This window comes from Acanthaster planci, linkage group LG01, assembly GCF_054643075.1.
Source record: "Acanthaster planci isolate LZ-2023a linkage group LG01, COTS_SCS, whole genome shotgun sequence".
In the NCBI taxonomy this organism is placed as follows: Eukaryota; Metazoa; Echinodermata; class Asteroidea; order Valvatida; family Acanthasteridae; genus Acanthaster; species Acanthaster planci.
In genome coordinates this window covers 13,869,033-13,895,391 of record NC_141777.1, presented here as the reverse complement: position 1 = coordinate 13,895,391, position 26,359 = coordinate 13,869,033, and the positions used below count along the sequence as shown (strand labels likewise).

General features: G+C 41.3%; 1 protein-coding gene across 1 annotated transcript in view; it reads left to right on the top strand.

The window, feature by feature from the left end:
- Positions 1-26,359, top strand: part of LOC110979502 (follicle-stimulating hormone receptor-like) — a 57,655-nt gene that overhangs the window by 17,888 nt on the left and 13,408 nt on the right. The window contains exon 2 of the mRNA XM_022235347.2: positions 25,488-25,559. Coding sequence (XP_022091039.2) covers positions 25,488-25,559 — 72 coding nt within the window. The remainder of the gene's footprint in view (positions 1-25,487; positions 25,560-26,359) is intronic.

The following is a 26,359-nucleotide window of genomic DNA, read 5'->3' as shown; positions in this document are numbered from 1 at the left end:
CCATTGTGTTGATTCGGAAATATTACAATGTGCATATGTACGCAGTAGTAAAACAAATTATAACCTTGTCACGGAATCCATCACTTTTTATAAGAATTTAAAATAGCAGACTGCTTGATAAAGCACTTGGTATAATTTACGGTGTACGAGTGACAGTAAGCCTATTGAATTGCAGTGTGGGCGTATGCAGACTCTGCATAGGTATGATTGACATGCATTCATATCGTGTTTGACAGCAAGCTTCATCTTGGCATTATACGGTGAATGTTACAGTGACAAATGATACCAGGAGTGACCTCCTTCGGAGTCTTTTAAGAACAATGAAACCAGACAGCCAGAGACATATAATCTGACGTCGTTCCCCTTTACATGAGCTTCACCGGCCGCGCAGTCTCCTGAAATCTTCCTGCCACTTCACCGTCTCAACATCCCCATGTACACACGATTGTGGGGAGGTTAATGGAACCAGACAATTAGCTGGAGATTTCCCACAACCGTTAGGCAAACAGATGGTAATCTCCTTTGTCAAAAATCGTCATCAGGGAGGGGCAAGACCTGTTTGGATGTTCGTCTCTAGGGGCGACGGTTGATCAACAGTTTGCTTGCCCAGTGATGGCCGATACCTAAACTTCATTGGAGTGACAGAAGAATTTAAATGCCCGGAATGCTCCAAGAAAAACTCCGTGGATCCCTGTCCAAACAGAGATCAAAACAAGGCCTACTGGAATTCCCATCTTGAGATGCTCTTACTTGTTTGTCCAGAAATCAACCACAGTACCGACTTCTAAATTCGCTTGAAGCTGCAGTATGGGTGCATGCCAATCACACGACCAAATTTGCTCTCCTGTTAAACCCTTCCTGGGTGAAGATTTTTTTTTAATTAATTACGTACCGGGAATTATTGCTTTGTCACCAAATTCTGTCATTGTATAGGTGGAATTTTTTTTTCAGTTCTAACGAGTTCATCAAGGAAGAACAATATACCCGGTATGACAATGATTGCAATCCGTGCATTGGCTTGGCTGTATCCTCACTTATCACTGCCTCCTGTAAGATGTGCGAAGAAATAAATTAGCATGTTCTTTTCCTTTGCTTAAAGAAAATCAATGTATTGATTGGCGCGGTTGAAGCTGAGAGCAAACAAACTACATAACAATTACACGGTGGAGCCACGTACACATCGGGAATTTGCACAATCTTTCATGCATTATAGGTTCAGACAAGACACAGCAGTGTTATTTCCTGGATCACTAATAGGAGCACCCTGAGCCTTAATTTTAGGAATTTGTTGAAATTACTATAACAGAAAATATGATGCAACCGATCTGATGCCGTAGAAAGCATTTAGTGCAGGCTGTTTTAACACGCTCACGACGTGGATATCGCATGGTTAAGTCAAATCTGTTCTGACGAATAGCCAAGCAGTATGTGTTTATAGTTAACTCAGCGAGCACTATGCTTGACAAGGAATCTACGTAGTGCTTATTGATGGATGCCAACGGGATGGCAATGGCTCAATAAAAAATTGACATTTGACTGACTGATTTGGCAGTTTGATACAACTTATTGATCATTTTCCAGTTTTCAAAACGCGCTGTATAAAAATGTTATCCTCGTACACCAATACTCGTCCCCAAACTTTACACCACACACTCTACTTGACACCCTGGCATGGCAAAGTTGGTATGATTTTGTCTTCTCAGCGAAATGTCGATAAATCAAGAGGCAGCATGGGCTGGTCGTGAGGCTATGACTTAATCTGTCATTTTTAATTCGCTTAGCCACAGACCTTCTACGTCTTCAAATTCGATTAAGCTTGTTCTAAGTTGCAGTTGTAGGTAGGGAGAATCACTGTTGTCATTCACTTAATCGTATTGCGAGAAAAGACGTCGATATTAACGTCATTGTACAATTCACAGAAAATAAAAACGTCTGAACTATTCCCCAAGTGAAACGTTTCTTTGCTTAAAGTTGGGTTGTTTGGTAAGCACAGCCCAAGTTGGCAACCTTGTTAAGTAGCACTTTACCATCTGCGCACAACTTGAGCTCAATTATATTTCTGACTTTTGTTTTAAAGTGAAAACAGCTTAGTCCAGGCTTCTGGCCAAAGAAGGTTACAGAAGGAGAAACGTGAGAAAACTGTTTCAGTTGGCAATTTCGAAGACCTGAAACTTGGCATGGTCTGAAGTTACTGAAATCAATTTCGGGGGCCAACATGTGGGAATTTCTTTATGTAAGAACTAGCCTTACTAAGGGTGAGGCTAAATGTGGGAGCATTTCACACACTTTGGGAAGGAAGAAAAAATGAAGTCGTTTCCCAAATCGCTTTGTTTGCCCCTGAGGGGTCCCGAACTAGCGATCCGCAAATATCAACGTAATGTAGCTTCTTGCTGAGCGAAAAATATGCATTGCGTTGACCAACACCTTCCTGACAACAACGGGGTTATTCGAGGAGAGTTTTCCCGGCATTTTACTCGTATAAGAACGCATGCAGTGGGTTGGATTCGTTTCCACGACTGGAGAGAGTTACGCTACAGTTTTTCACCTCCAGATAGAAGAAAGCCAGCTCCCTGAATGCCAATATTGGTTTCCATATTTGGATAAACACTTGTATCATACATTTAAAAAATAACATTGTGGTTTACCCTTACAAAACAAGGACTGATTAACAGTAAGACTATAAATAATTAGCCATTCTCGAATTGTTTTCATTTTGTGCGGAAGGTTTTCTCTCCGAAAATCTTCCTGAACCAAGATTGGCTTCAGTATCATCAATTTGAAAAAAAAAACCCTGAGTGATTAAAAATAACATGTGTGGACATTTGATAGCTGAAACTATTAGGGACATTGATTGATTCAAGATCCCTCACTTGTGTTGACAACCATAGCAGGATGCCGCAGGTAGTCGCTAGATACAATGACCGCTGTCTTAATACTTCTCCCATTCCCTCGTCTGTCAGGGCAGGTGAACGACGTTCGTTCCCCTGTGATGCAGTTCCTGGGTTACATAGAGTTAATTGCAGGCCAGTAAATAGCCCCAAATTGCCTGCGCGAACCAAATTACAATTTGCTTGCTGTTGCATTCTCTGCTATTCCTTTTTATTTTTATGGCAGGTGGACTGGATGCTTTGTGAAGAAAAAGAGAAGGATAGAAGTTATAAGCAGTACTTTCTGAAAATACTGAAAATATTCGTCAAAATTTTCAAAATAGGCTTCACGACTGTTTTTCAAGGTGACCATCTTTGGAAAAAAGGCTTCAAAATTCATTAGTTTAGCCACTGAAACTGGAACAGAAAATTAAAGATAAGTAAATGTGCTTCAATTGGATATCTTGAACATCTGAGAACCTCTTGAATATTTTTCTGATTTTTTTTAAGTGAGAGATTTTATTGTTGTCTACGAGAGCTTATTCACGGGCCTACAACAAGGCTTTTCGATGACGCTGACTCCTGAGGTCTTAGAGACTAGACTCTAGTCCAGTCGCTCCGGAGCATGCGAGGGACCCTTTGAATAGTTTTGTCCTCAAACCAGCAATAGGGGGGGGGAGCAAGTGTAATGAAAAATAATGCTGGTCGACAGGTGGTTTGTGACGTGTGTTGAGCCCGCGTTAGTGCTGATGGAGGGGAATCCAGGCCAGTTGAATTGCTTTCAAACAAACGTCATCACGCCCACTCGGAACTCTGACTCCCTTCCGCAGCACAACGTGACACTCGAGGTCGAATAGTTGACTACACGAATCAGCCGTTCTTGACTAGCAAGTATTCGATCACTTAGTGGTCGAACCTGCTGGAAAGACTCAGAAAAGGGCAAATGCATTCCTAAGACGGAACGTTGACCGCTGAAAACAAACCAAAATAAATGCGGTTATAAAATTATGGACATCCAGTTGACTGTATTGCCACCACTATGAAAAAATAAAGCCTTGGATTCTGACACAACCTTGCTTGGTTTGCTCTACCCTTTTTGAGCGGGTCTAACCACTTGAAACTGATTACGACCTTTCCACTTCTTTGCTTGGAATAATTTAGCGTTTGAAACTGCAAGACGTATTAAACTGAGTAGAAAATCATAAAAAGCAGAGTAAAAAGTGAAAGATGTGCCCTTTTTGCGTTGACAGCGACGAAGCTTTGCAATTCTCTGGACGTACGGTAGCCTACAGAAACTCACGGAATATGAGTTGCAGCCGCTTTTCCACGTGCAGTTGAGGTCCTTTATTCCGAGCACGTATCATGGTTTACTCGAAAACACGAATCCACGGTAAATCGAGTTACCCCTAGATAGATAAAGTTCGTGTTGAGCCAAGTAGACCAATGCACGACGTGTCGTCCCCTGGCTCTTATTTTCCACTTCATGGATGCTCTTCAATATTTGAATAGACATAAAGGGCCGTTTAGTTTCATATTCCGCCCATTAATACTACAGTTGATTGTAATGGAATGAACACTGCCCGTGACATCCGTCTCCAGTTTCACCTAAATTTAGCAAATGATATGACATCTCTACGGAAGCACGCTAGACTGAAATTCCTGTAGGCTTCGTATTCCCTTTCGTCGAACGGATCAGTGGGACTCGAGTGCTGCAAACTGCCGCACGAATTCCCTGTTGCCTCGTTGCCTGACACCTCCGCACGGTCGAAAGAGAACATGTACACTTTCTCATCAAGTCCCCCGAGAATGATAATGCACGCATAGAAGTCTGGTAACAGACAAAGAGACATAATCACAGGGCGGCAAGCTCAGCTAGCGAAAGACACAAAACCAGACACAATTGCTGTAATAACTGATACTTGCCACAGCACTAAAGCCAACAGCGACACAACTTTGATAATTTTATCTATATAAACCGTCAACTTCAACCAATGTTATAACACCGGCACTGACAGAAACGCATACACCGACACCATCGTCAACGCCAACACCGGAGAAAAACGGTTTTATACCAATTCCTTTCCTGGCTAAAACGAGTAAAACGCCCCCAGCCTTTGCTCTCACTCTCAGAAATGCCATAAAGATTACATAACAAAATCCTTAATGTTTCGGAACCCTCATCTAATACATTGTACCCCTTCCTCAAAAATTGGTCGGGAATCAGACCACAATTCCGCTGTGATATACTTGTTGGCCATGTAGCGATCACTGGCTCAAAAGCCATTATGTAATTGACACTCTTGATGTTTAACGCAGATTTCATTATAACGACACTAAAATGACATCACCACTGATCAAGGCAGCCCCCGGTTATAGCAACCCATCACTTTTTCTCAGAATCCTAGTGAGATGGTATTATCGCATATGTATACCTGAAATGGGACCACACCTATCAAAAGATTTATACTAATAAACCCTTCTTTAAACACTGGGTAAAGTAGTCATCTCGTTTACAAGGGCAGAAATCGCCAAACAGGCTCCACAACCAGCCCACATACGACCGTATCATTACCCTCCAACATTAGTACCTCCAACCTCTCCTGGTCACCCATATCTCAGTCTAACAATGTGTCTTTGACTCTCCAGATAGACAAAAGTTTCAGGGAAGTGGCATTCTTTCAAAGCCCTTAACACAAACACGCAGTCGTGTCGCACAAGAGTTGAAGGGCTAGTCTCATATCTATTCCCTACCACTGGTAAATGGGTTGCGTCACTGCCCACAACCAGCCCAACTATATACAGCTAGGAACCGGTTTAACATTACCGTTTAGACATAATGGCTTTGATCCTGAAGCTACATTGGGCTTATTATCAGCTAGACAAAGACAAGGTCCAAGTGCTTTCGGACTTTAATATCACATTCGTCATTAGAGTAGGTGGAGTAGAGGCTGACTGTAGTTAGTTTGGTGTACTGAGTGCCAATAGTATGCATCTTATGTAAGAAGACAGATTGATCTTGCTCAGAGTGGTTTGGGCTGCCTTAACTGCAGAGATCAGTACAGCAACCAATACATCTATAGGTTTTAAAGCCGCAGTCAACCCAAGTGATATCTCTGTTGCTATAGGCCTGCACAGCAAGTGGCTACCCTCCATATTGTGGACCGGTAAAGCCTCCCTGTATAACCAACGGAGAAGTATGGAGCTGCCCCATCCGGAAACCTTACGCCATTAACAATCCGGATCAGACAGAGGATACTGCCGCTCCTTTGTCATGTTGCACTCATGGACGACGGAGTGCCTAGTCAACAACTTGTGGGAGGTGCTGCTCTTCTGCGAATCCTCGCCTCGGAGGAGACCAAGAGAAAGGTCCCACCGCTCGACCTGGACGTCGCATTCCGGTGAAATTGACCTCATTCACAAGCCGGCCATATTGAATGGAAAGCGAGATTACTTTTTTTTTTGGGGGGGGAGGGGAGAGAACCTGAGAATAAACTGAAAGTAGTGAAATAAACTTAATTTTAGAGTAATGTCATTAACGCTTATGACCAATTTAGTATACGTGATTAAATATATCTAAATGTTTTAAGCCACTTAAGGAAAACTGAAATGGAGGCATGGAACCCAAAGTAGTCTGGCACCACACAATTTAACAGATTACAGTGAACAAGATAGATTCAATAACAAAGTGGCTTCCCTGCGAATAACGTCTATTAGCGTTGGACAAGACAGGCTTCTAATCCTTTAGTCGCTAGAGTCACCATTAATGAGCATACGTAGTTTTGTTGTTGACGTGTCTGAAGACCTATAGAAATAATAAAATAATAATAACAAAAATAAAGTATTCGGCTTGTTTGACAGTATGGAAACACAAAGAACGAACAGTTGATAATCCTTAAAGTCCGAATGTAAAACAGGTCTTTATAGCCCTCAATGCAGGTCTTACAGATGATGATCAGAAAATTCACTTCCCTTATCCAAGAGAAAGATCTTTAGAATTTTGCATACGATTGCAGACTTACGCATGTAGGCCTAAACTGTACCACAGGAGGACAAATCGTCAACAACTTTTTCTTTTCTAAAGCATAAACAATAGCTGTAAAAAAGTCAGAAAACACCATGAAACAAATTATTTTGGAATTTTAATTTTATTAATGAGTTCTAAATATTGCAAGAAAAGAGCAAGAGTCGTTTCGTCTTGACGCATTACTTGCAGAAATAGCGGCATGGAGGACTTTTACCGATGGACACAATTTTTTCTTCTTATTATTTCTAATAAACAACTCAGAGAATGTGTATGCTAGCTTCTGAACTTGTGTTTATCCACAGTTTTGTAGTTGCGATTGTTTTTCCCCTTTCGGATTCAGGGCACTACGGCTTTCATTCAAAACCCACTCAGGGGTATTGTTTTTCCTAAACCGAGTCACCATTCTGCCGGCAAAGCTTGTACAGTTTACAAGCCCTATCTTGAGAGCAAGTCAGTATTTTTGTCCTGCCTCCCAGCCCCCCAAAGAGTGAACTGCCCCTAATTGGTTGGGTAGAAAAATCTGTGGCTTAGGCATCAATCCATTTATCTTTGCAAAAAAGGATTGGACGTAACTTGACAAATATATTACCCATTGCAAGGACAGCGGATTACCGTGAAATGAAGTTATATGTACACCACACATCTGAAATTATGAGCTAATAATAGAGTGAGATGGGTGTGGATCTGCCCGGATCAGGTGGATTTTGATCAAACCAATCAGATTTCATAGTGAAGGCCCTGCCAGCGTTACAAATGAAATCCAGAAGACGTGCCAAGTACGAAAACAGTGAACAGAAATAACGTCTACCCAAATGATGCAACTTACAAAAACCCTAAAGCAGCCTATTTCGGCCAAGATTAAGGGTCCGTGGCATAACTAGGGTCAGACTGTCGTTTGTATGGAGCTTAACGTATTTCGGGGCACCTGTTAGATTGGTATATAGCGTATATAGATTATATATTCAGTGTTTCTTTCCCTTTGTTTTATTGTATTGAAAAAAGTCATACACGTACATGAACATGTATGCTCATATAATGTACGTGAAGAACCATTCGATTCCTACATGACTGTAAACTAATGAATACATTGTGGAGAGAACTGTCGTGAAAAATCAGTCGTTCCCTAGGGTACAGAATTTCTTCCGCCAACCCCCGAATATGGCACTATTGTTCAAATTAATCGAACTGGCGAGCTTCCCCAAATCAACTGGGATTCAACTTTGGCCGACTCTTGCGGTAAGCATACGATAAGATTACCCTGTCGTGAGATAGAATTACGCACTGGCGATATAACGACCTACACGAATGATTAGAAACATAACACATTGTCGAAAGAGTCTCTAGGCAAACCTTGCAAAAGCGAACATCATGCATTAATAAAACCGCACTACTGAAAACAACGCTACTGAAAGCGATCGGCTCCATTTTTTATTTGTTGAAATCTTAAATGTATGCTTAATTAAAATCCTCGTTCATGCACCTTCATTGTCATTAATCGCAGCTTTTTTTGTATTGCAGAGACTGTAATCAGCATTTATAGCTAAAGTTTATACTCGACGGTATGGATTTAGGACAGCCAACGCAGCCATAACTTGCTCTGTAACTTGCTAAATTTTTGATGTCCAGAATCTAACTGTACGTTGGATTTTAGCATTATCATCTCTCTGTTGTGTCGAGTAATATCTGAGTAATAATTATGCATCGGTCTTCATTAGAAGCTCTTCTGATGACGAAGACGAATCTGTAGGTGACACGTGCTTATTGTTCTTTAATAATGCTTATAATGATATCAGAGATGCTATGAAAAAGTCTGCAAAAATTGATTGTTGCTCAGCTGCGCTTCCTGGACCCAGAATATGGTTAGGATCTTGTGTTTAGTAAGAGAATTAAAAAGGAGAAACCGGTTCGTTTCACGTTCTAGGACGTTTACCCTCGGTAAAGATGGGGTTCATTACCTTTAGCGCCGTATTCTTATTATAAGGGAACAAATTCTAATTTTTTGAAACAACCTATTTAAACAAGTTGTTGGTAATGTCTTTTTTCATATTAGAAAGAAAAGAGAACAGGGCTTTTGGTTTTTGAGAGACATTTTTGGGGTAAAACGGCAGCGTACATGACCGCCCCGAAGAGCTGTGAACGACAAACAAGCGAATGAAGTCTGGTTCCTTGACATGGATGGAGATTTGATTGGATGAATAAAAAATGCCTGAGTCGGGCAACCTGACGAAAAACAAAACGGCGTGATTCGACTGAGTGGTTGTCTTTTGCCAAACTCGGGTTAGAAATTTAAGGTTTCTTGCTTAAATATTGTCAAAATTTACCTAAACTAGGTCTATCAGGATTGAGTAATGGTTCCTTAAGGTCAAAATGTTAGTTAGTTTGAGAAAGTGGACTTTGTTTCCTTATTATAAGAACAGGGTACTAATGGTAAAGAACCCCGTAAAGTTGTCAATACATAAGTTACACTGTTTACGAGTGTTCCCACAAACAAATGACTGGGTATCTTGCTTGAATCGGGAGGCAGACGTAGCTATAAATGACTCTGCTGCACTTTCACTTTGCAACTGGGAGTCAACAAAATGTCCAAAAATGTCCAATATTCTTCCTTCTCTGACCCATTTTCAGTTCATTAAACTTTTGTTTTGAGCTCGGTAACATTTCTCGAGGGATCGTCATGGAGGCGAGAGTGATTCCACAGTACTGATTACTAGGCCCATCTTCCCTGAATTGAGCTTTCAGATGCCTGTTTGCTTGCTGAATTCAAATGCGCGTCTTTGACACCTTCCTACATCTTTCCCTCCAATGCAAGTCCGATGCCTTTCCCCTGACCCAGGTGAGCGCAAAACTTTGGAGCTTTGCATAGCGTCAGTATGATAAGGTCTCCCCTGTACGGGCAGGGAAGCGATTTGAGTCAATGTGCACGGAGAGAGAGTCCTATCTGATGCCAGCTTAGTGCAGGATTGCGTCTGATTCAATCTATCGCCCCGGGGGCCCTGCGACTTTTTGTAACTTGCCAAAAAAGCCCCCGGGCCCTGGCTTTCAACACTCGTCGGAATTGTAAGGCTTTGGCTGCTGAAGTTGTGAGATCATACCTAGTGGGCACTGTTAAGAACCGAAGCGAAAAAGCACAGGCATTTCTTGCTAAAATGAGGCCTGTGCTTCGCTTAAAGGCCAGACAATTACGGTTGGTGCAGTGGAAGAGCAATTGCCACCGTCATCACCTTCAGTCTCGCTGTATCTCGTTTTGAAACAGTCTGCAGTAATGAATCTTGAATATTTCTACTGTGACAATTTTCAGCCCTTAACCATGCTACTGACTGCCGATGCAGCCCAAAGCCTCCAAAATCACTGTTCCTTCCGTTGTTTGAGTAGATTCCTTGTTTAGAAAGGGTGCTGACTTTCTGCTGCTTTTTAACATTGCTATCACGGAGCATTTCGTCCAATCTGCACCAAACTGTAACCATAAAAAGGGTTAAGATCTGGGAAACGTTTGACCAGCAAGCTGTTCTCTAAGGGGGAATTTGTGAGCAGTGTTTGCAGACCACAGCTGGCTGTAGGCCTATAGCTTTTAGAGTCCAGGACAAAATGACAAAGTCGCTCAGAGTGTCTTGAAAGCAACCCGTTGCAAGCTTCACGTCACCTGTAACTGAGCTAACAAGACCAGTAACATGAATCCGGCTTCTATGTGTGTCGACTTTAAAACACTTTGGCGTGCGCCTGCCTCTTCTGCCTTCGGTGTCATCGATATCTGTAGCCCCACCCTTGAATAAATAAAAAAAAAGTACTGCACTCGAGCATTGTCGTGAAAAGGCCATAAATTCTATCCTGTACGAGCTTGTAAATGTCGGAAATCTTGGAGATTCTTGATACGAAAACTCAACCTTTTCACAGTGTGCTGCCGTGTTACGTAATAAAATGAACCGGATCCATGTATCTACTGCCCTCAAGCGTTTTGTTCTCTTAGTGGAGACGACGTGTAACCCAGTCGTCTCGGTACTACGTAAAGAATCGCAGACAGCATTGCCCAGTGGCGTGCATCTGTGCCAGGGATATCAGGACTCCGGAATCGGGGTGATTTAGATTAAAAAACAATTGGACAACTTGGGAACTAGGACACTAAAATTTAAAACATCGATGTACATCTCATGGAAACTTGTACCCCTGAAATCTACATCAAAAGGTGGTATTTAAAGCTTTGTACTTTTTGAAATCCTCTTTTCAGTAATGCTGTATATACATTTTGGTTGTTTGGAAGTTTGAAATAATTCAATATTCGCCCTTTTTGTGTGTGGAACCGGGAGCGATCAGGTAGCTCATCCCCCCGGTAAATGAAGTGTCGGGGATTTACACCCTTGTCTTCGCCGATCAGTCTCTGACGATATGCAATTATACGGAAATGCTTCATCCCCTCACAAAGTAAATACGGACACACAGACAGCCAGGGAACAGTTGACCACGTTCAACTTTGCCGGTTGCCTTCGCCGAGTCGCCAGAGTGGGCCCATACAAACACGCACACGGGGATGACGGGCGTAAGATATGTCCCTCTTGGTTAGTATCTGCTCCCCCCTCCTCATTACTTAAAAGAGACACCTCGACTGTCAACAGAATCTTTGATCGTAAACGAAGTACATCGTGAATTACCGATTTGGCGTCAAGAAGCAGCATTACCTCCTTAAAGAGGCGTTTCATACTAGTCTGTTTTGGAGTTTTAGGCGCCATGGTTTGTGGAATGACATCATACGCTGTTACTTCATTGACTGTCTGCTGTCTGTGTCCTTGAGTTTGCATACCATCATTACAACCATATGAAAGACTAAAATAGGCAGCTGTGTAATTGGTCTTGATCATTACGCAATACACCATGTACTTAAGGAAGCCATTTTTGACCATGTTCCCTGAATCTATCTTGTTCAATGTAATCTGCCAAATGGGCTGGGGCCAAATTATTTGGCGTTCCATGCCTCACTTTCACTTTCTTTTAAAATGTTGCTTAAAGCACTTCGATTTAATTAATAAATTTAACAAATTTTAGATAACTCATCACTTTAAATGAAATTAATTTATAATGAACTTTTATTTCTTTGTGTTCATTTGTATTCTTGGGTTCACAAAATAAAACATTTAACCTCACTTTCAATTCAATATAGCCGACTTGTGAATCAGGTCCAATACTTAGCTTGTTTCTGTACCCTTTTGCCCCTTCCCTTCAAGGTGGGACACACTGCAATCAGGAAAGGATGATTCCTTTTGTGGAATATTCCAATTTTGTTTCTTCTGGCGTGGCCGACGACTAAATATAGCTGGGGAGTGAGCGAGCAATCCCTCAGATCATTATCTGCGTGCGGAGTCTGGATACCGTAGGCGTCGTCGTCTAAAACTGCGACTCCGAGGAATCAGACTTGTTTCCTTGATCGAAGATAAAAGCTTAAGAAACCTTGATGTCTTGTGTTGGACAATAATGTAGGTCAAAGAACTCGATTTGAAATTTTTGTGTGTGTCGTGCAGACTGCCGATTTTGAATGGTAGCCCGTCTTTTCCCAATTCCGGCCGTTCATAAACATGAGATTTCAGGTCGAAATTAAGCCAGGATATATTCGAAAACTCTGCCTCAGGTTGCGGCATTTTTGCAGCATTTTTGAAGTTGAATCCCTTGGGTTGTTCGGAGCACTTTAGCTGTCACTATCCGGACTATTTAACTTGCAAAAGAACAAAAGCAATCTCCATTTGATAATGTGTTTGTCTTGCGTGTGCTGTTTGCTCTGCGAGTACAATTGTTATTCTTCGGTCTGCAGCGTCTGAGGAGATGGCAATTCGATTTGGCCACGTCCTAAAGCCATAGTGTGCTCGCACAAGGGTATATAGGCCCCCTTGAGATGCTGGTAAATTAATGGGATTTGGGGAGCCCTCGTTGTTTGGAAGATGTCATTGACACGGGACTGAGGATAGGGAAAGGGTCACAGGCTCTGGCCAGCGAAAACGTGTGTTTGGTGCTAGCACTTTGGATGATTAATATGCTTGCGAATAATATTTTGTAAAAAGTTCTTCTTTGACATACCTTTACCAAGGTTGTTTACAATATACGTGTATTGTCGTTCACAGCATAGTATTCTCATTTTTTTCAAACAAGAAAGCAACAACATAACAAACCCCCATATTAATAAAATTTGTTCAACAAATTAAAAGCTAGCCTCTAAAATGTACACACTTTCTAACCGCAGTCTTTAGGGCGAAATAGTTTTATAGATGGCGCGGTCTGTGCAATATAAGACGCAATTGGTTGGGCTTCCAAGGAAGAGCACCCACAGCGAAGTAAGGTGGAAAGCTTTCCGTCTTGAGTTTCATTAATCTAAGTACAGGCTAATATTCAAGGATATGATTGGGTAGAATTAGTTTGAAGAACATGCTGTCAGAACTGAAAACAAACATCTCCTTCAAACTGTTCGCATTGTATTTTTTGCGTTTTGGAATTTTTAAATTTTCAGGCGGTCAGATTTACATATGCCTGTTTGTTTCCCCCTCCAAATTTGTTTGTGAATAGTGAATCTCACGAAAGATCGGTTCGAAACCTGTACCAACTCGCGGCAACAGAACTTTGAACTTTTTGCATTTGGACTTGTTTTATGCAACTCACTCGACACTCATTGCAAGGCTCGAGGCTGCAGACACTTGAACGATGCGGAGGATACAGCGAGGTTGAAAATAGAGGCATCAATCCCCCAGGGATGGTCTTCTCACCGCATGGGTCATCTTGGCCCAAAGAAGAGTGTTAAGAGCAACATCTTGCGGTACCAGCAGTGATCGAGGCTTGAATATCAATGTTACAGTTGTGCTTGGCAAGACAAGATGTTTTTGGATCACGGAAATAGTGCTGGCCTAGTACAACTCACTCTCAGAGTGGTGCTTTTCTTGAAGAGCATGTCCTCCATGTCAGGCGAGCAACCATGCCTCTGTTCATCAGTTGCATAACAGAATTCTCAACCCATTTACAAATTAAGTATAACATAAAGACACCAGAAAGGCAGTAGTCTGCTCAGGAACAATTTTTTGGTAACACGCGATTAATTCTTTCATCATCTATTTACTCCATCTAGATTTGAATTAAGTTTGTCTTTCCAAGCCCAGACGTTGTATTTATAAATTGGTACACGATTTCCCTCAATCAGTGTCCTTTGAGTTTATCAACCCATTGTATGTTACTACTCTCCCTTTAGCTACACCTCTGTACTGTTTGCTGTTTTAAGCTTCGATTCTTCCTTGCAATTACATAAGAATCAACCCGAACTCTTCTCCAGTCCACATTTATTATTCGGTAATACTAGATAAATTGCTCCCCGACGACAATTTCAAACTGTGCAGTCTTTATTACGTTGTCACGCACTCATGCAAAACAAACTAGACAAACGAAGTTGACGTTCATAAATCCGCAGAAAACGATTATTCATGTATTATAAGCAAATGGCTTAGATCATGCATAAGCATGTTTTACATGCACGGCGGGGCTGTCGTCAATATCTTGTACAAGGCTCGGGGCAAATGCAAGTTTCTATACTGTAGCAAACCTATAGCGTTAATATGATTAAAGCTGTTAATCCTTGCTCGATGTGAGAACAAAAAGACTGGATTTTTAAAGAAATGTTTACTGTTTTTAATATATTATTGCACTTATTGTTGTCAGTACGTGGCAATAAACCAACAAGCAACTCTTTTTCGGAAGTCTTTTAAGTGAGCAAATGTTTTGGTTTAGAATTTGAATTGAGAACATATAACCTGAACAGTGTTTTCCCTGATTGACATAATGGCAACAGCTCAGTTGTATAGTAAAGCTGGGTCAACTTTATATGTTTAAAAAACTTTTCAATTAAGTCCAAATGGATTTCAAATAGTTTTCATTCATTAAAAGAGAAGTTGAGGAATGAACAAAATGTGCTTGGACCCTTTAAAGTAATATTTCGTTGGCATCGCTGTACATACTGCAGAAACAAGGCTTTTAGCAATGGCCTCTTCGTAAACATGCGTAAATATCGAACGTGTTCTGAGTATTCGATAGTGGTAGCAATTCAACGCTGATGTTTAGGAATTGGACGGCGTTTAACTTCTGCTCTTTACAGAGTGAAAGCAGTATGTGTTTAAAGTGTAGCTGCAACGAATATTTCTTCAGCACAATTCTCTGCAACTGCAACGTACTCTTCTTCATTGAAAGAAAACATGTAAGTCCTATGCAACAGAGGGCGCTGTTGCTGTGATGTCATCCAGGGAAGACATGGTTCACTGCTCGTTTTTTGTTTAAGCCAAGAGGTTATTCAATCCAAGCATATCTAAGAAAGGGTTGCTTGCTTGCTGATTGCTATATATATTTACACCACATAGACTCACCAAAGAAGAGAAAATTTACTCCAGCAATATCAAAAAGAAAGACGCAGGTTTTTTTGTGTGCACAAACCAAGGCAACACTGAGGTTTTCTTCCCACTGTTTTTGCATGAATATGGAAATAAACCAAAATGACATCACAACCCCCTGTCAACTAGTGAAACAAAAATTGAAAATGAGGTAAACTGAGACTAAAAGGTGCATTTTGGAGATCGGTATTGAAAATGTTCTATTGCAGAGACCTTTTGATTGCTTGGCGCGGGGTTTTAAGGTTCTGTTTTTGGTTTATCAGGAGAGGGTTCGATCATGAAGAGTGTAAAGTTAGCGTTAGGATTAGATAGGAAACGATTACGAGTGTCGGTCGATCCCTTGCAAATAGGAAACAACTGTCCAAGAGCCACAGAAGTACAACAATCCCGCACAATCCACAGTGTTTGGGCAGTAAGAATCCTTTTCTCAGGGACATAGGGTTAGGGTAAGTCAGAGCTGAGCGTGCGTGAAATATTCATTTCCCCATTCCAGGGATATGCTTGACCAACTGCAGAACAAGCAAGAGCGTTAAAAGCGATAATTACATCAGTGCAGAGTAGGATTTGCGTGTTTGACGTGGCTATGGGCAAGCAGTTACTCATATATTCCTGGAGTCGGGTACTCCTGCAATCCGCACTAGTTGCCTGTCGGATTTATTGGAGAATGGTGATTTTGTGCCGACGCTATGGGATGCTGACGAGGGGCCGCTGGCCCAAACGATCCCTTAAATATATCGGATGAAAAGATTCTCTGTGATATGAAAAAATAATGTTGGAGAGGAGAAAGGGATGAATTTACTTTCATCTATAATGGCATTGGTGCAATGTATGCAAGAACAATATTTAGCCACTCAACACTGCTATCAGTTTGCAGACGTTTCTAAATGTTAAATGTGTTTAGATATTTGATGGACAGTGTTTAGCTATTGGAAATTGATGCTTAGGAATCGGACACTAATATTTAGTACCTAAACATATTAACAAATTCATGATGGCAAGATTGTGTTTAATTGGTAAACAGAGTTCTAAGATTGTATCCGTCATCTCTGATCCCGTTTCTGTGTTTGGCTTAAAAGCCCTGTTCATAGTAAACTGTATCACAATGAAAGCCAAACGCTCACATTCACAAGCCGACCGAACCCAATCCAGTCCAACGGGAACAGACGTTTTATTATTCAGTTGTGTGACATGGATGCACTAACCTGATAGGAAACATCGGCACAATTTTGGGCTGATTCAGAGTCATGGATAATTACTTCTGAATAAAGAAGCATTGGCATTAAAAAGTTGCGCGAGCTCCGCGTCCCTAAACTCCTATCCCGATTTCCCCTCCCCCCCAAAAAAATAGAATGACAAGTTGACAATGATGACAGCCGAATGTTGTACTCTTGTCAGGGTGGGCTTGATGAAGCAAGCGACAGGGCGCGGAATTATACACGAGCTGCCACGGTTTCCATGGCGACAGACTGCTTGACAGTGTATAAAGCGGAAAGCCGCACTCAAAAGATGAACTCGCATCGATTAAATCAAAGATCCACGACAAATTGTCTTTTGCCTCCTGTCGTTCACGATAAAGATGAGATGGAGTGGCCATTTTCCCCCCTCGACATTTCTCGGGTCAACAACATTGCAGACATTGAAATTTCTCGACAAGTTACTTTGGAAAGAGGGAAGGTTTGAAGAAGCACCTGTGTCAGGCTGATGTTCATGGCAACCAAAACCTAGGGCCAATAATGAAGAGTCCAGACGATTATTTGATAGATTTATAGTTCACATTTCGTTCATATCCATATTTTCTTCAGCAGTGTAACTGTCTCATATAAGAGGTGTGTAATCAGACTGACCAGCACTTCTTAATTTACAACGGGTAGACGTCATGCAGCCAGCGCACTCGGGGTAACGATGAAGTATGCCGTTTATTTCATGCACGGGTGTAACTTCTCTTGGAAAAGGGCATCTCCGTTCTTCCTTCCTCGGTTCTAGTACCACACCTCGTGGAAGTTGAGGTCATTAGCATGTTTATGATGATTTCAAATAGGGACTGTAGTCGGCCCTCGTTAATACATCAGTCTAACATCAAACACATGCACTTCATTAGCCCACTCACAGTATGATCTCGCACTTCGTGTGTTGAAAATTATTAAGCTCGACCCAAATTGACCTCCTCGGGAATTAGGTTTATGGGCTTTAATAATATGTTTTCTGTTAAGATTTGGATGGCTCAGCCCATGGAAGCGTTGGAAAGTAACTCAGTTTTATAGAAACGCTGTATCCACACAACAAAGAGAGTAGTGGAACTATCGGACTAATGGCGGACAAAGTTCCATGCCTTGTAAACGGAACCAAAGAACAGAATATGATTTAAGTGCTCATAGGCTTCTGGTCCCCTGTTGTCCCTATTCTTCTGTTGAACTACAGCAATATGTTCTTTTCGTTAGCAAATGTAACCGTATTCATGTAATTAAATGAGTGACAGACTTTTGAGACCCTTCGTGGCAGCAGGGGCGTGGCGACCGGGGTGGGGATGGGGGGGGTGGCACTCCCCAATAGTTAATTCCAGTCGGCAAATAGAACTTCGGTGGGCAAATCTTTGATTTGTATCTTCTTTGCATTCCCAGCTGTTATTAGGTTTATTTGGGGATTTATATATCTTGGGCGATTTTATCTATTCATATTTATACATTTAATGTTTTTCTTTATTCGTTATATATTTATTATGTTGTCGTTTTTGTTGTGTTAAGTTCTTTTGTTATATGTGTTAATTGTCTTTTTACCATTTATATGTAAATTTCAAATCAACATTAACATTCCTCGGGTTGCGAACTGGTTTTATTTCTCTTTTTTTCCTTATTAGTTTTTTCGATTTGTGTGTGTAATTATACAAGCGTAGCATACATGTACATAGTGTGGACCTCTGCACAAAAGAAGTCCACATATTGTAGGTATGACGGCGTTGCGTGTGTGTGTTTTTGTTTGTTTTTTGGTGAGCTTGTTATTTTTCCTTTTCTGTAGGATTTTTTTCTTTTCACTTGTTTTGGGGGTGTTTATTGTTTTCTTTTTTTCATTTCATTAATTGTTGTCAGGAGTCTGGTCATACACATCTTAGGATGACATTTTTTTTTTAACTTTTGTATTTCCAAGACAGCCCCTCTGTAACCTGTATCATTTTTTATGTCCTAAGATTTAAAATAAAAAATAAAGAAAATTAATGCATCGTCATTTTATAAACGATATGCTTTCCCGTTGGCATTTCCCGTGAAGCATGAAATGTAGTGTACCACAGATTTCCATTTTACCCGAAACAAGGTTGGAGAACTAGTTACAAGTCGTCAAAATTGACTCTACCACCCCCTCCCCCCCACGAAAACGCTCTCGCTATGCCCCTGGGTGGCAGAAAGCATACCGTTCCCACGAGACCGGTCCACCTTTGTTTGCGTCATTTTTCAGCTTGGAAATGAAATTATAAATCATCCCGGTGTTCAATTTGATCATAGAATAACAAAAATGGAACAATTCAAAATTTTTGTAACCCAGCCAAGCCTTCAAAAAAGGTCATAGCGCACAGTTGCATGTTACACTTGATGGGGAGGTTGTGAAATAAGAACTGCTGTCTTTGAATGTTAAATCGTGTTTCTGTTGTCTTTCGAGACGTCGAGACTGGTTATTAATAGGTCTATAGGGAACGGCGATTCTGCCTTGCTATGCACCACCTCATAGGCCTTGTACTACCATTTCGCTGACATAGAAGAATGATCTTTAATTACTTGCCGTCCAAAGTCCATGACTTCGGCAACTCTGTCCCTCGAGCCCGCGCTCCCTTCGATCGAACAAACAGGATATATTTGGCAGTTGACGGAAATGACAAAAAAACGTATACGGTCTGAATTTTCTCTCTCCACGGCGAGACTATGCGTGATGGGACCTCAGTACCTTTGCCTATAAGGATTACAATTCACAGCATGAACCTTATTTTTTAAAAAACCTATTGTGATGGGTAGTGGGATCGCTGGTAAAATATGATTGCTGCAAAGTGTGCCGGTAAACGTAGTAATCATTAAAATTAATCTTCTAAGATTTCCTTGCACAAAAATAGTTCAACTTCGTAAAAGATGGTTTTCAGTGTAATTCTGTTTTAGTACCAACAAGTCTTCAAACGTGTTGAGCAAAATCAACAAGACATCCCATTGCGTTTATTTGTATTTAGATAATCAACACAGTACGATAACACTGGGGAATTGCAGTCTGTAAAGATTTAAAACCAACCAACAGGCATTAAGCAAACCCACTCCGACATGTTGTTTTATTCGAAGTTGTGTAAACAGCACAGAATTTGCCCACAGAGGGCAGTTATCGAACTGAGGTTGATCTTTCAGACCTAAGGAAATGAAAAGGAAATTACGTAGGCGCCATCCTGCTCTCTCTCCATCTTGCCAGTGGAGTCCCCGGTTAGTTACAATGATTCCGTATTTATTATGGAGCCATGGTCAGAATATACGGCAACACAGTCGGAATGAAAATAACCATAAATTCCTGAGTCTGGTATTACTTGTTTTCATGGACATTACTGCTTGTTATAACAATACAAACAAGGTCTAAATACATGTGCCTCTTTTCATCAACGGTGACGAGACGGTGGTAGTTTTTCCACGTTAAGAAATCCTTTCATCCATACGTTTTAGAGGGCGCTATTTGTCATTTGTCACATAAAGCACTGCTCATCTAAAGAACATAAGAAAAAATACAAAAATCCGTCCTTCACAGTTACCCTCAACAAACTTTTGAAGAGATGTTGGCCACAGCGATTGCTTAAACAAATCAACGAGTAAACGGTGGATCTTACTTCGAGGGAATACAGAAAAGTGTGATATTTGTACACAGAGCTACGGAGTTACTTCTATTCTGCCCTGGATGAAATTACTTGGATGAAATCATCCATGCCTTTCCAGGAGGGATGTTCCTCATAACGTTAGCTTGAAATTATTGCCACTGCACTTTCTGTTTTCGTAACACTGCAGAATTGAAAGGATTTTGATAAATGTATTTATTCATAGAGCCCCTGGAAGATGAAAAAACAAAAATCCGCACGCGAGTGTTTAATCTAACAGGCGACGTGGCTCTTCGCTTATTGCTTATATATCAGTCTATCCTCTGCATATCAAACCAAGGTCGTAAAACGACGTAAAGGCGATCAAAATAAGATAAAATTTGTTAACGGAACGTATAATGAAGTATTAAAAATATACTCCAGAATCATGTTGGGACTACCAAGAAAGGCAAGATACCCCCTTAAAACAAAGTTGATAAATGATGATTATGGATCATTTATTCGCTGTCAACTACCTTGCTCCTTTTCTTTCAATTCCTCGGGCTACACGTTTTGTAAAGTTTTTTTCGAATTTGTCAATGATTCTTACCAATTTTCCTCTGAAAACTTCTATGTGAAATAAGTTTTAAAAAGATTTAATGTCAGTTGAAAGAATACCCAAATTAAAAGAAGGAAGATCTTGTGCGCGATTGCTGAATCGTTTTATACCGGTTCTTGTGTAAATGGTTAGCTGCAAGAGTCAGTATAGTTACTTGTCCATAGTATGGGTGATTTAAGTTATCAAATATACTATGAACATGCCATGTTAACAAGAAACAAGCAACATTAATTATTTAATTATGCCCATCGGCTACATATGCAAATGGATGTCAGTTCATGTTATATATTTCCCAGTGGGATCGACACCAATTGGCCAACCTAGCTATTCCTCGTTTATAAGTTCTTGCAGGCAAGGAGACTATTTCCAGACCCTCCGTTTTTGTTTCATGTCCGCCTGATAATGAAGGCGAAAACCAGGCGATCGTCCCATCCTCACTGTTGTTGGTTGCCGAGGGGGTGCTTGTGTGTGGAACCCAAACAATCTTCGGGCACGTTCGAGCAAAGACTAGTTCAACAACGTCATCAGAATGGTGGAGGGTTAACTGTCTAGTAGACCACTTCCGACTAGGTCCCGGGCACTATCCTATTACTGGTTATCAATAGCCTGTTTTTTGTAATCAAGTATAGAGGAAACCAGTAACATGAAATTAATTGCACCAGACTCATATCATGATTGCAACCAGAAAATGTAACTGCAAAATGGAAGTAACGGTGGGACTTTGCAAAATCGATCGAAGTTGTTGGAGTGATTGTGCGCCGCCCGTGCACAGTGGTCTGAAGCAACTTACCAATGGTCGAACTATAGTTCATGTACCTCACCTACTGACCAAGCAACTATTTGACTCGCGAGTCTGCTTCCCTGCCCTTTTGTTTTTGCCGTAATATTCCTGAAAATTCCTCTGGTGCCTTCCCATTTCCGCCTGATATACTCCGTCCTTTGAAATAGTCGTATATATTACCTCATTATTGGGTCGACTCAAACACAATACGTTACTCGACGAGGCAATGGCAGTGTTTTTGAAGGTGCCACCAGCACACTTCAAAGAAATAATTAAGCCTCGGTCGACCATTATTGCACCCTTTGGACAACATTTGACACCACCTGGCCACTTTTGTACTTTTTATGTTGTGACAGCCTCGCCTCCCAGGACATGACAGATGCCGGCGGCGTCCGTGCGAGGGTGTAAATTGGAGATGAGTACCCGGTTGCACGTTCCCCATCCTGGAGTCAGGGTGTGTAGCCCCTGGGTTTCGAGCCGAACACGGTGGATGCAAACTGACATTTGTACGTGCTCAGAAATTCACTTCTGCCAGTGATGCGATAAACACAGGGCGGGTTTGAGGCTCTTGACGTATTCATGTGGACAGTTAAACAATGAATAATCTGTTAAATGACCATTTTCATCGGGAACTTGAAGCAAGCTGTGCTAAATTAAAGATGAAATATGCTTGATTTCCTCCACAGTTTAGCTTTTTGACAAATGTAATCAACCTGCAAATGCCACGATTTCATATTTATTCTGCCTATATAAAGCTGGAGTAGCATTTCCATTTATTTAGCTAGCTACCTTATCACGAACTAAATGAAGCAGTTAATGTATATATTTCGAGAAACATTGTTGCCAGAACTTCAGCATTATTTTGAATCAAACAGTCGGGTACCAGTAACTCAAGAGATAAAGAGCTTTAAACGAGGGGTATAGTGAACGCATCAGTATGGGCTACGTGCAGCAACCGTTATATACTGCCTTTGCACTGGCACTGGATCGCAGGGCTCATTTGAAAAAGATTGTGCACTTGTAGGTTATGCTCGCTTTTTCTTAATCAGAAACCACTGTGAATAAACATTTTTACTCATTTCTTCTTAATCGTAGGCCTACTTACGGGTTAGGCTTGTACAGCGCAGGTATATTATGAAGGCGTCAAAACGGCCGCCTTTTCATATAACGGTTTTGGTAAGGTTTGGTGTCCGCATTCGTTTCTGCTCTTCACTCTTGTACAATTTAATTTCATTGAACATCATACACGACAGACGCATACCGACACGAGGCGCACTGACAACACGTTTATGAGACGAAAAGACAGCTAGCCTATGACGTCGATGGTTACGAGATTTGTGTACGTGTATATGTGCATGTACTGTACATGAAATGCATTATAACCTGTGCGCAAGACACAACTTGTACATGCGGGATTCAAATCGCAAGGCGTACGCAATGTTGTAAGCCGTACACAGTCTTACAATCCGTACGGACGCCTTGTAAGTCGTATGCCCGCTTCATTTGCAAGTATACGAGTTAAAATAAGTGACACTGATGTGGAGATTTGTTTTACTAAGTCCCTAATACAGGTCCGTGTGTTTCCCAAATTGAAGTGGCCTTGTGGCTGATGAGAGCGTAGGAGTGATCAGATATGTCTTGCTTTATTCACATCACAAGTGCGGAGGTTCTTGAGTGCATCCTCTCTCAGTCTTCCTATCGCGAGAGATGCCACGGAGCCAGTCTTAAAACAACACGAGAGATCATTGATCACCCTCCTTTCAGCTCCAATAGTCAAACCGACAGACAGCTTGCTACTTACTACTTAGGGTTGTAGATGAAAACAAGAGAAACAAAAGAAGAGAATTAAGGAGAAGCATGTGGCATCTCAAGTCTTACAGATTCACGATGGAAGTGACAAAAGAGAACCGTTTATACAGATCTTTACACCAGTCCACGTCGCGTTCCAAGTTGCGACCACGGACTCGTTGGCTGAACTTTAAGTTTTACGAGTGATAACTCAACATATGTTCCATGGGTCCTTTGAGTGAAACTAAATCATGTTGTCAAGGGAAATCAACGGAGGGCCAAAAAGGAGCCAACATTTAAGGAGAGAAAACGATTTCTTCCTCCACTTCATTCCCCTTTCTTTAATAAAAGCGTTTAAAAAGCCCCAAATGTAGCCTCATCCTTCAGAAAGGTTATAAAAGGTAACAAAATTCAAATTGAAATTTGTACCCCCGAGAGTTTCCGTCGAATATCTGGTTCTTTATTCGCTCTTGTATCAGTGTAACCTAAATAAACAACCTTGTGAGCTTGCTTTACTTCATTTTTGTTTGTGTTATTTTCTTCATTCTCTTCCCAGGTTGTCTTGCAAATTCATGTGATCTCTTTGTGGATAGTCTCAAATTGGTGCCGATTTGAAATTTCATTATTCCATGCTGGCATGTATCCATATCCTCGGTAGGCTAGCATGTCTAAATTTGTCAATAATTAAAGCAAATTTAAAAATGAACATGTTTGTACAGCCTGTCAGAAAACAAGCATTAAAATAAATATATTTACATGTATTGTCAGCAAGGAAACTATCCAATGGGAGATACATCTGTTACCTTTTTGTTGTAATTATGTTTGTCAAAAGGAAATCGCAGTATGCACCATAAAGGAAGGAATGAATGAAGGAAAATGCTTTTGAAACCATGGAATTCACTGCACTCTTCAAGACTTATTTGCCGGGAGTTTTTCCCTCAAATGATAATCCGCATATTTATTGAGATAGTACTTGCACCTACGTCGATTAGAGATCTTCGTTATCTGCTTGGCTTCGTCGACGCATTTCCCCAAAGGCGTCTAACTGTTCCACCTGTACTCTTTTGAGGCCTACCCGTTCATTCTTATCTCTGTGCCTCACAGTTCAGTTACCTCTCGTCCACGTCGTCTCTCTCTCTCCCCTTCTTTACCCCTCTACTCTCCCATAACGTCGCCTTCCTCTTCATGGCTAATTTATCGCGAATTTTCCCCCGTCCCCTTATCCACGTCGGTGTCCACCAGAGCGACGTTATCGCTGCGTTAGCTTGATTCGGTTGACGACCGCTGGGTCGCGGTGAGTAGTGCTCGGCGAATCGCATCTGCCAAATTCAGGCAGTCATCGTCCCTGGAGTAATGCGCGGCGTTTATGCCACCACTGTGGGCTTTTCGACCTACATGTATATGCCTTTCCATTTGTATGCTTGCTGTGAGTAATTATATTGTGTCTACCTCTATCCAGGTCGGCAGTGATAATTGTCGATTTAGGCCATAAAACTGAACATTGCTGTCCATAATATTAATAGACAGGGACAAAACCCTTAAAATATTCTTCTCACCCAGAATATGCACTGCGGGGAATTATCTGTCTATCGTCGTGTTTTTGTCTGGTTTGTGCGACCGTTAACCATAAATGTAGTCATTGACCTAAGTCGTCGGGGGGGGGGGGAACAGAGACCATGCCCCCAAGTGCTTTGTTTTTAGTAACGGGGAAATTTGTTTGGTATATTTTATTTTCTTCCTTTTCAGAGCGCGTAAATAGTCCCATACCGGTAATACAACCTTACCCCCTAAGAAAGGCTAGAAAAGATTACTTCCAAAAGTCCAAATGTTGCATCTTCCCCCCAAAACGTTTGCTTCTCCCTCGAAAAATTTGGTTCTGGATTCCCCTTTTGCGAAATCAATGACCTGTAACATGTTGACACCACCATGCACTCTAACAAGTGGTGTGTACTTTTTTTCTGAAAAAAATTACAAGTTAAATTCAATTGAAAGTTTGCATTCAGTAGTGGATACAACTCTGGGTTGCTGATATCAAAAGGAAATAAATGAATCAAGCTAAAGGTGCCCCCTGTTAATAATATGAAACTGCAATTGCTGCCTATTGATATTTTATGTTCGACTTCAAAGTGCATTCTTCCCTTTTTGGGGGGGGGCGGAGGCAACTGCGTATCCATATTTGTCTATCTCCAATCTTTTTCATTGCAGATCTCTTACCGACACAAACGTGGAGAAGCTGACCCCGGACAACTTCGCCAATTTCACAGTGCTCAACACCATGTAAGTGAACCGCAGAACGGTCTACTGTACCCGGAATGGAGCGAAGAACGATTTCCTTTCCGCAGAAGTCTCTCTCCTGACAGCAGACAGGCACTTCTTTTGCGATAATGGATCGCACGCTGTCCCCGAAGTGGATCGAGGCTATCCAGATCCGGAGGAAGGGCGGTCTGGGTCAGAGAAGATGAGACCGGCTAACGACTCATCAAATAATGAAGATAAATGACCGAAATTTAATTAAGATGAAACAAAAGGACCCGAATGGTAATAGGTAGTCCTATTCGTACGCGCCCCAAGCGAGCGTATAGGTTGAATGCAGTTCCTGCTGGCATGATGGAATGCTTATCTTGCCTTGTCTGTGGCGTAAAATTTGTTTATTATTTCGTTTATGGCGCGTTGTTCATGTGAACAAGCTGCCAAATTACTTGGCAGATTTCGGATTTTTTGTTTCATTGGGACTTGTGATGTTCTATCACTTTCTGGTGAAACTATTTTATTAGAAAGCAAATAGAGCCATTGGAATCTTAATTGCAAACAATACGTGACGTTTTAGGAAATTAGTAAAGGCCGAACAAGGAAATAATCAAAACTTGAAGGTACTGACATCAATTGTTTTCTCCCTTTTTGACTTTCCAACGAATATTACTAGGGAACATTCACGTTTCTTTACACTTTCAGGCTTTTGTGACAACAGGTCTTGTGGAAACTCACCACGGCCCTCTTTCGTCGACTCCAGTCATACAGAAATAATATGTAGTTGGTGATAGAAGGTCACTCAGCAAACAGTCGTAAATCATTATAAT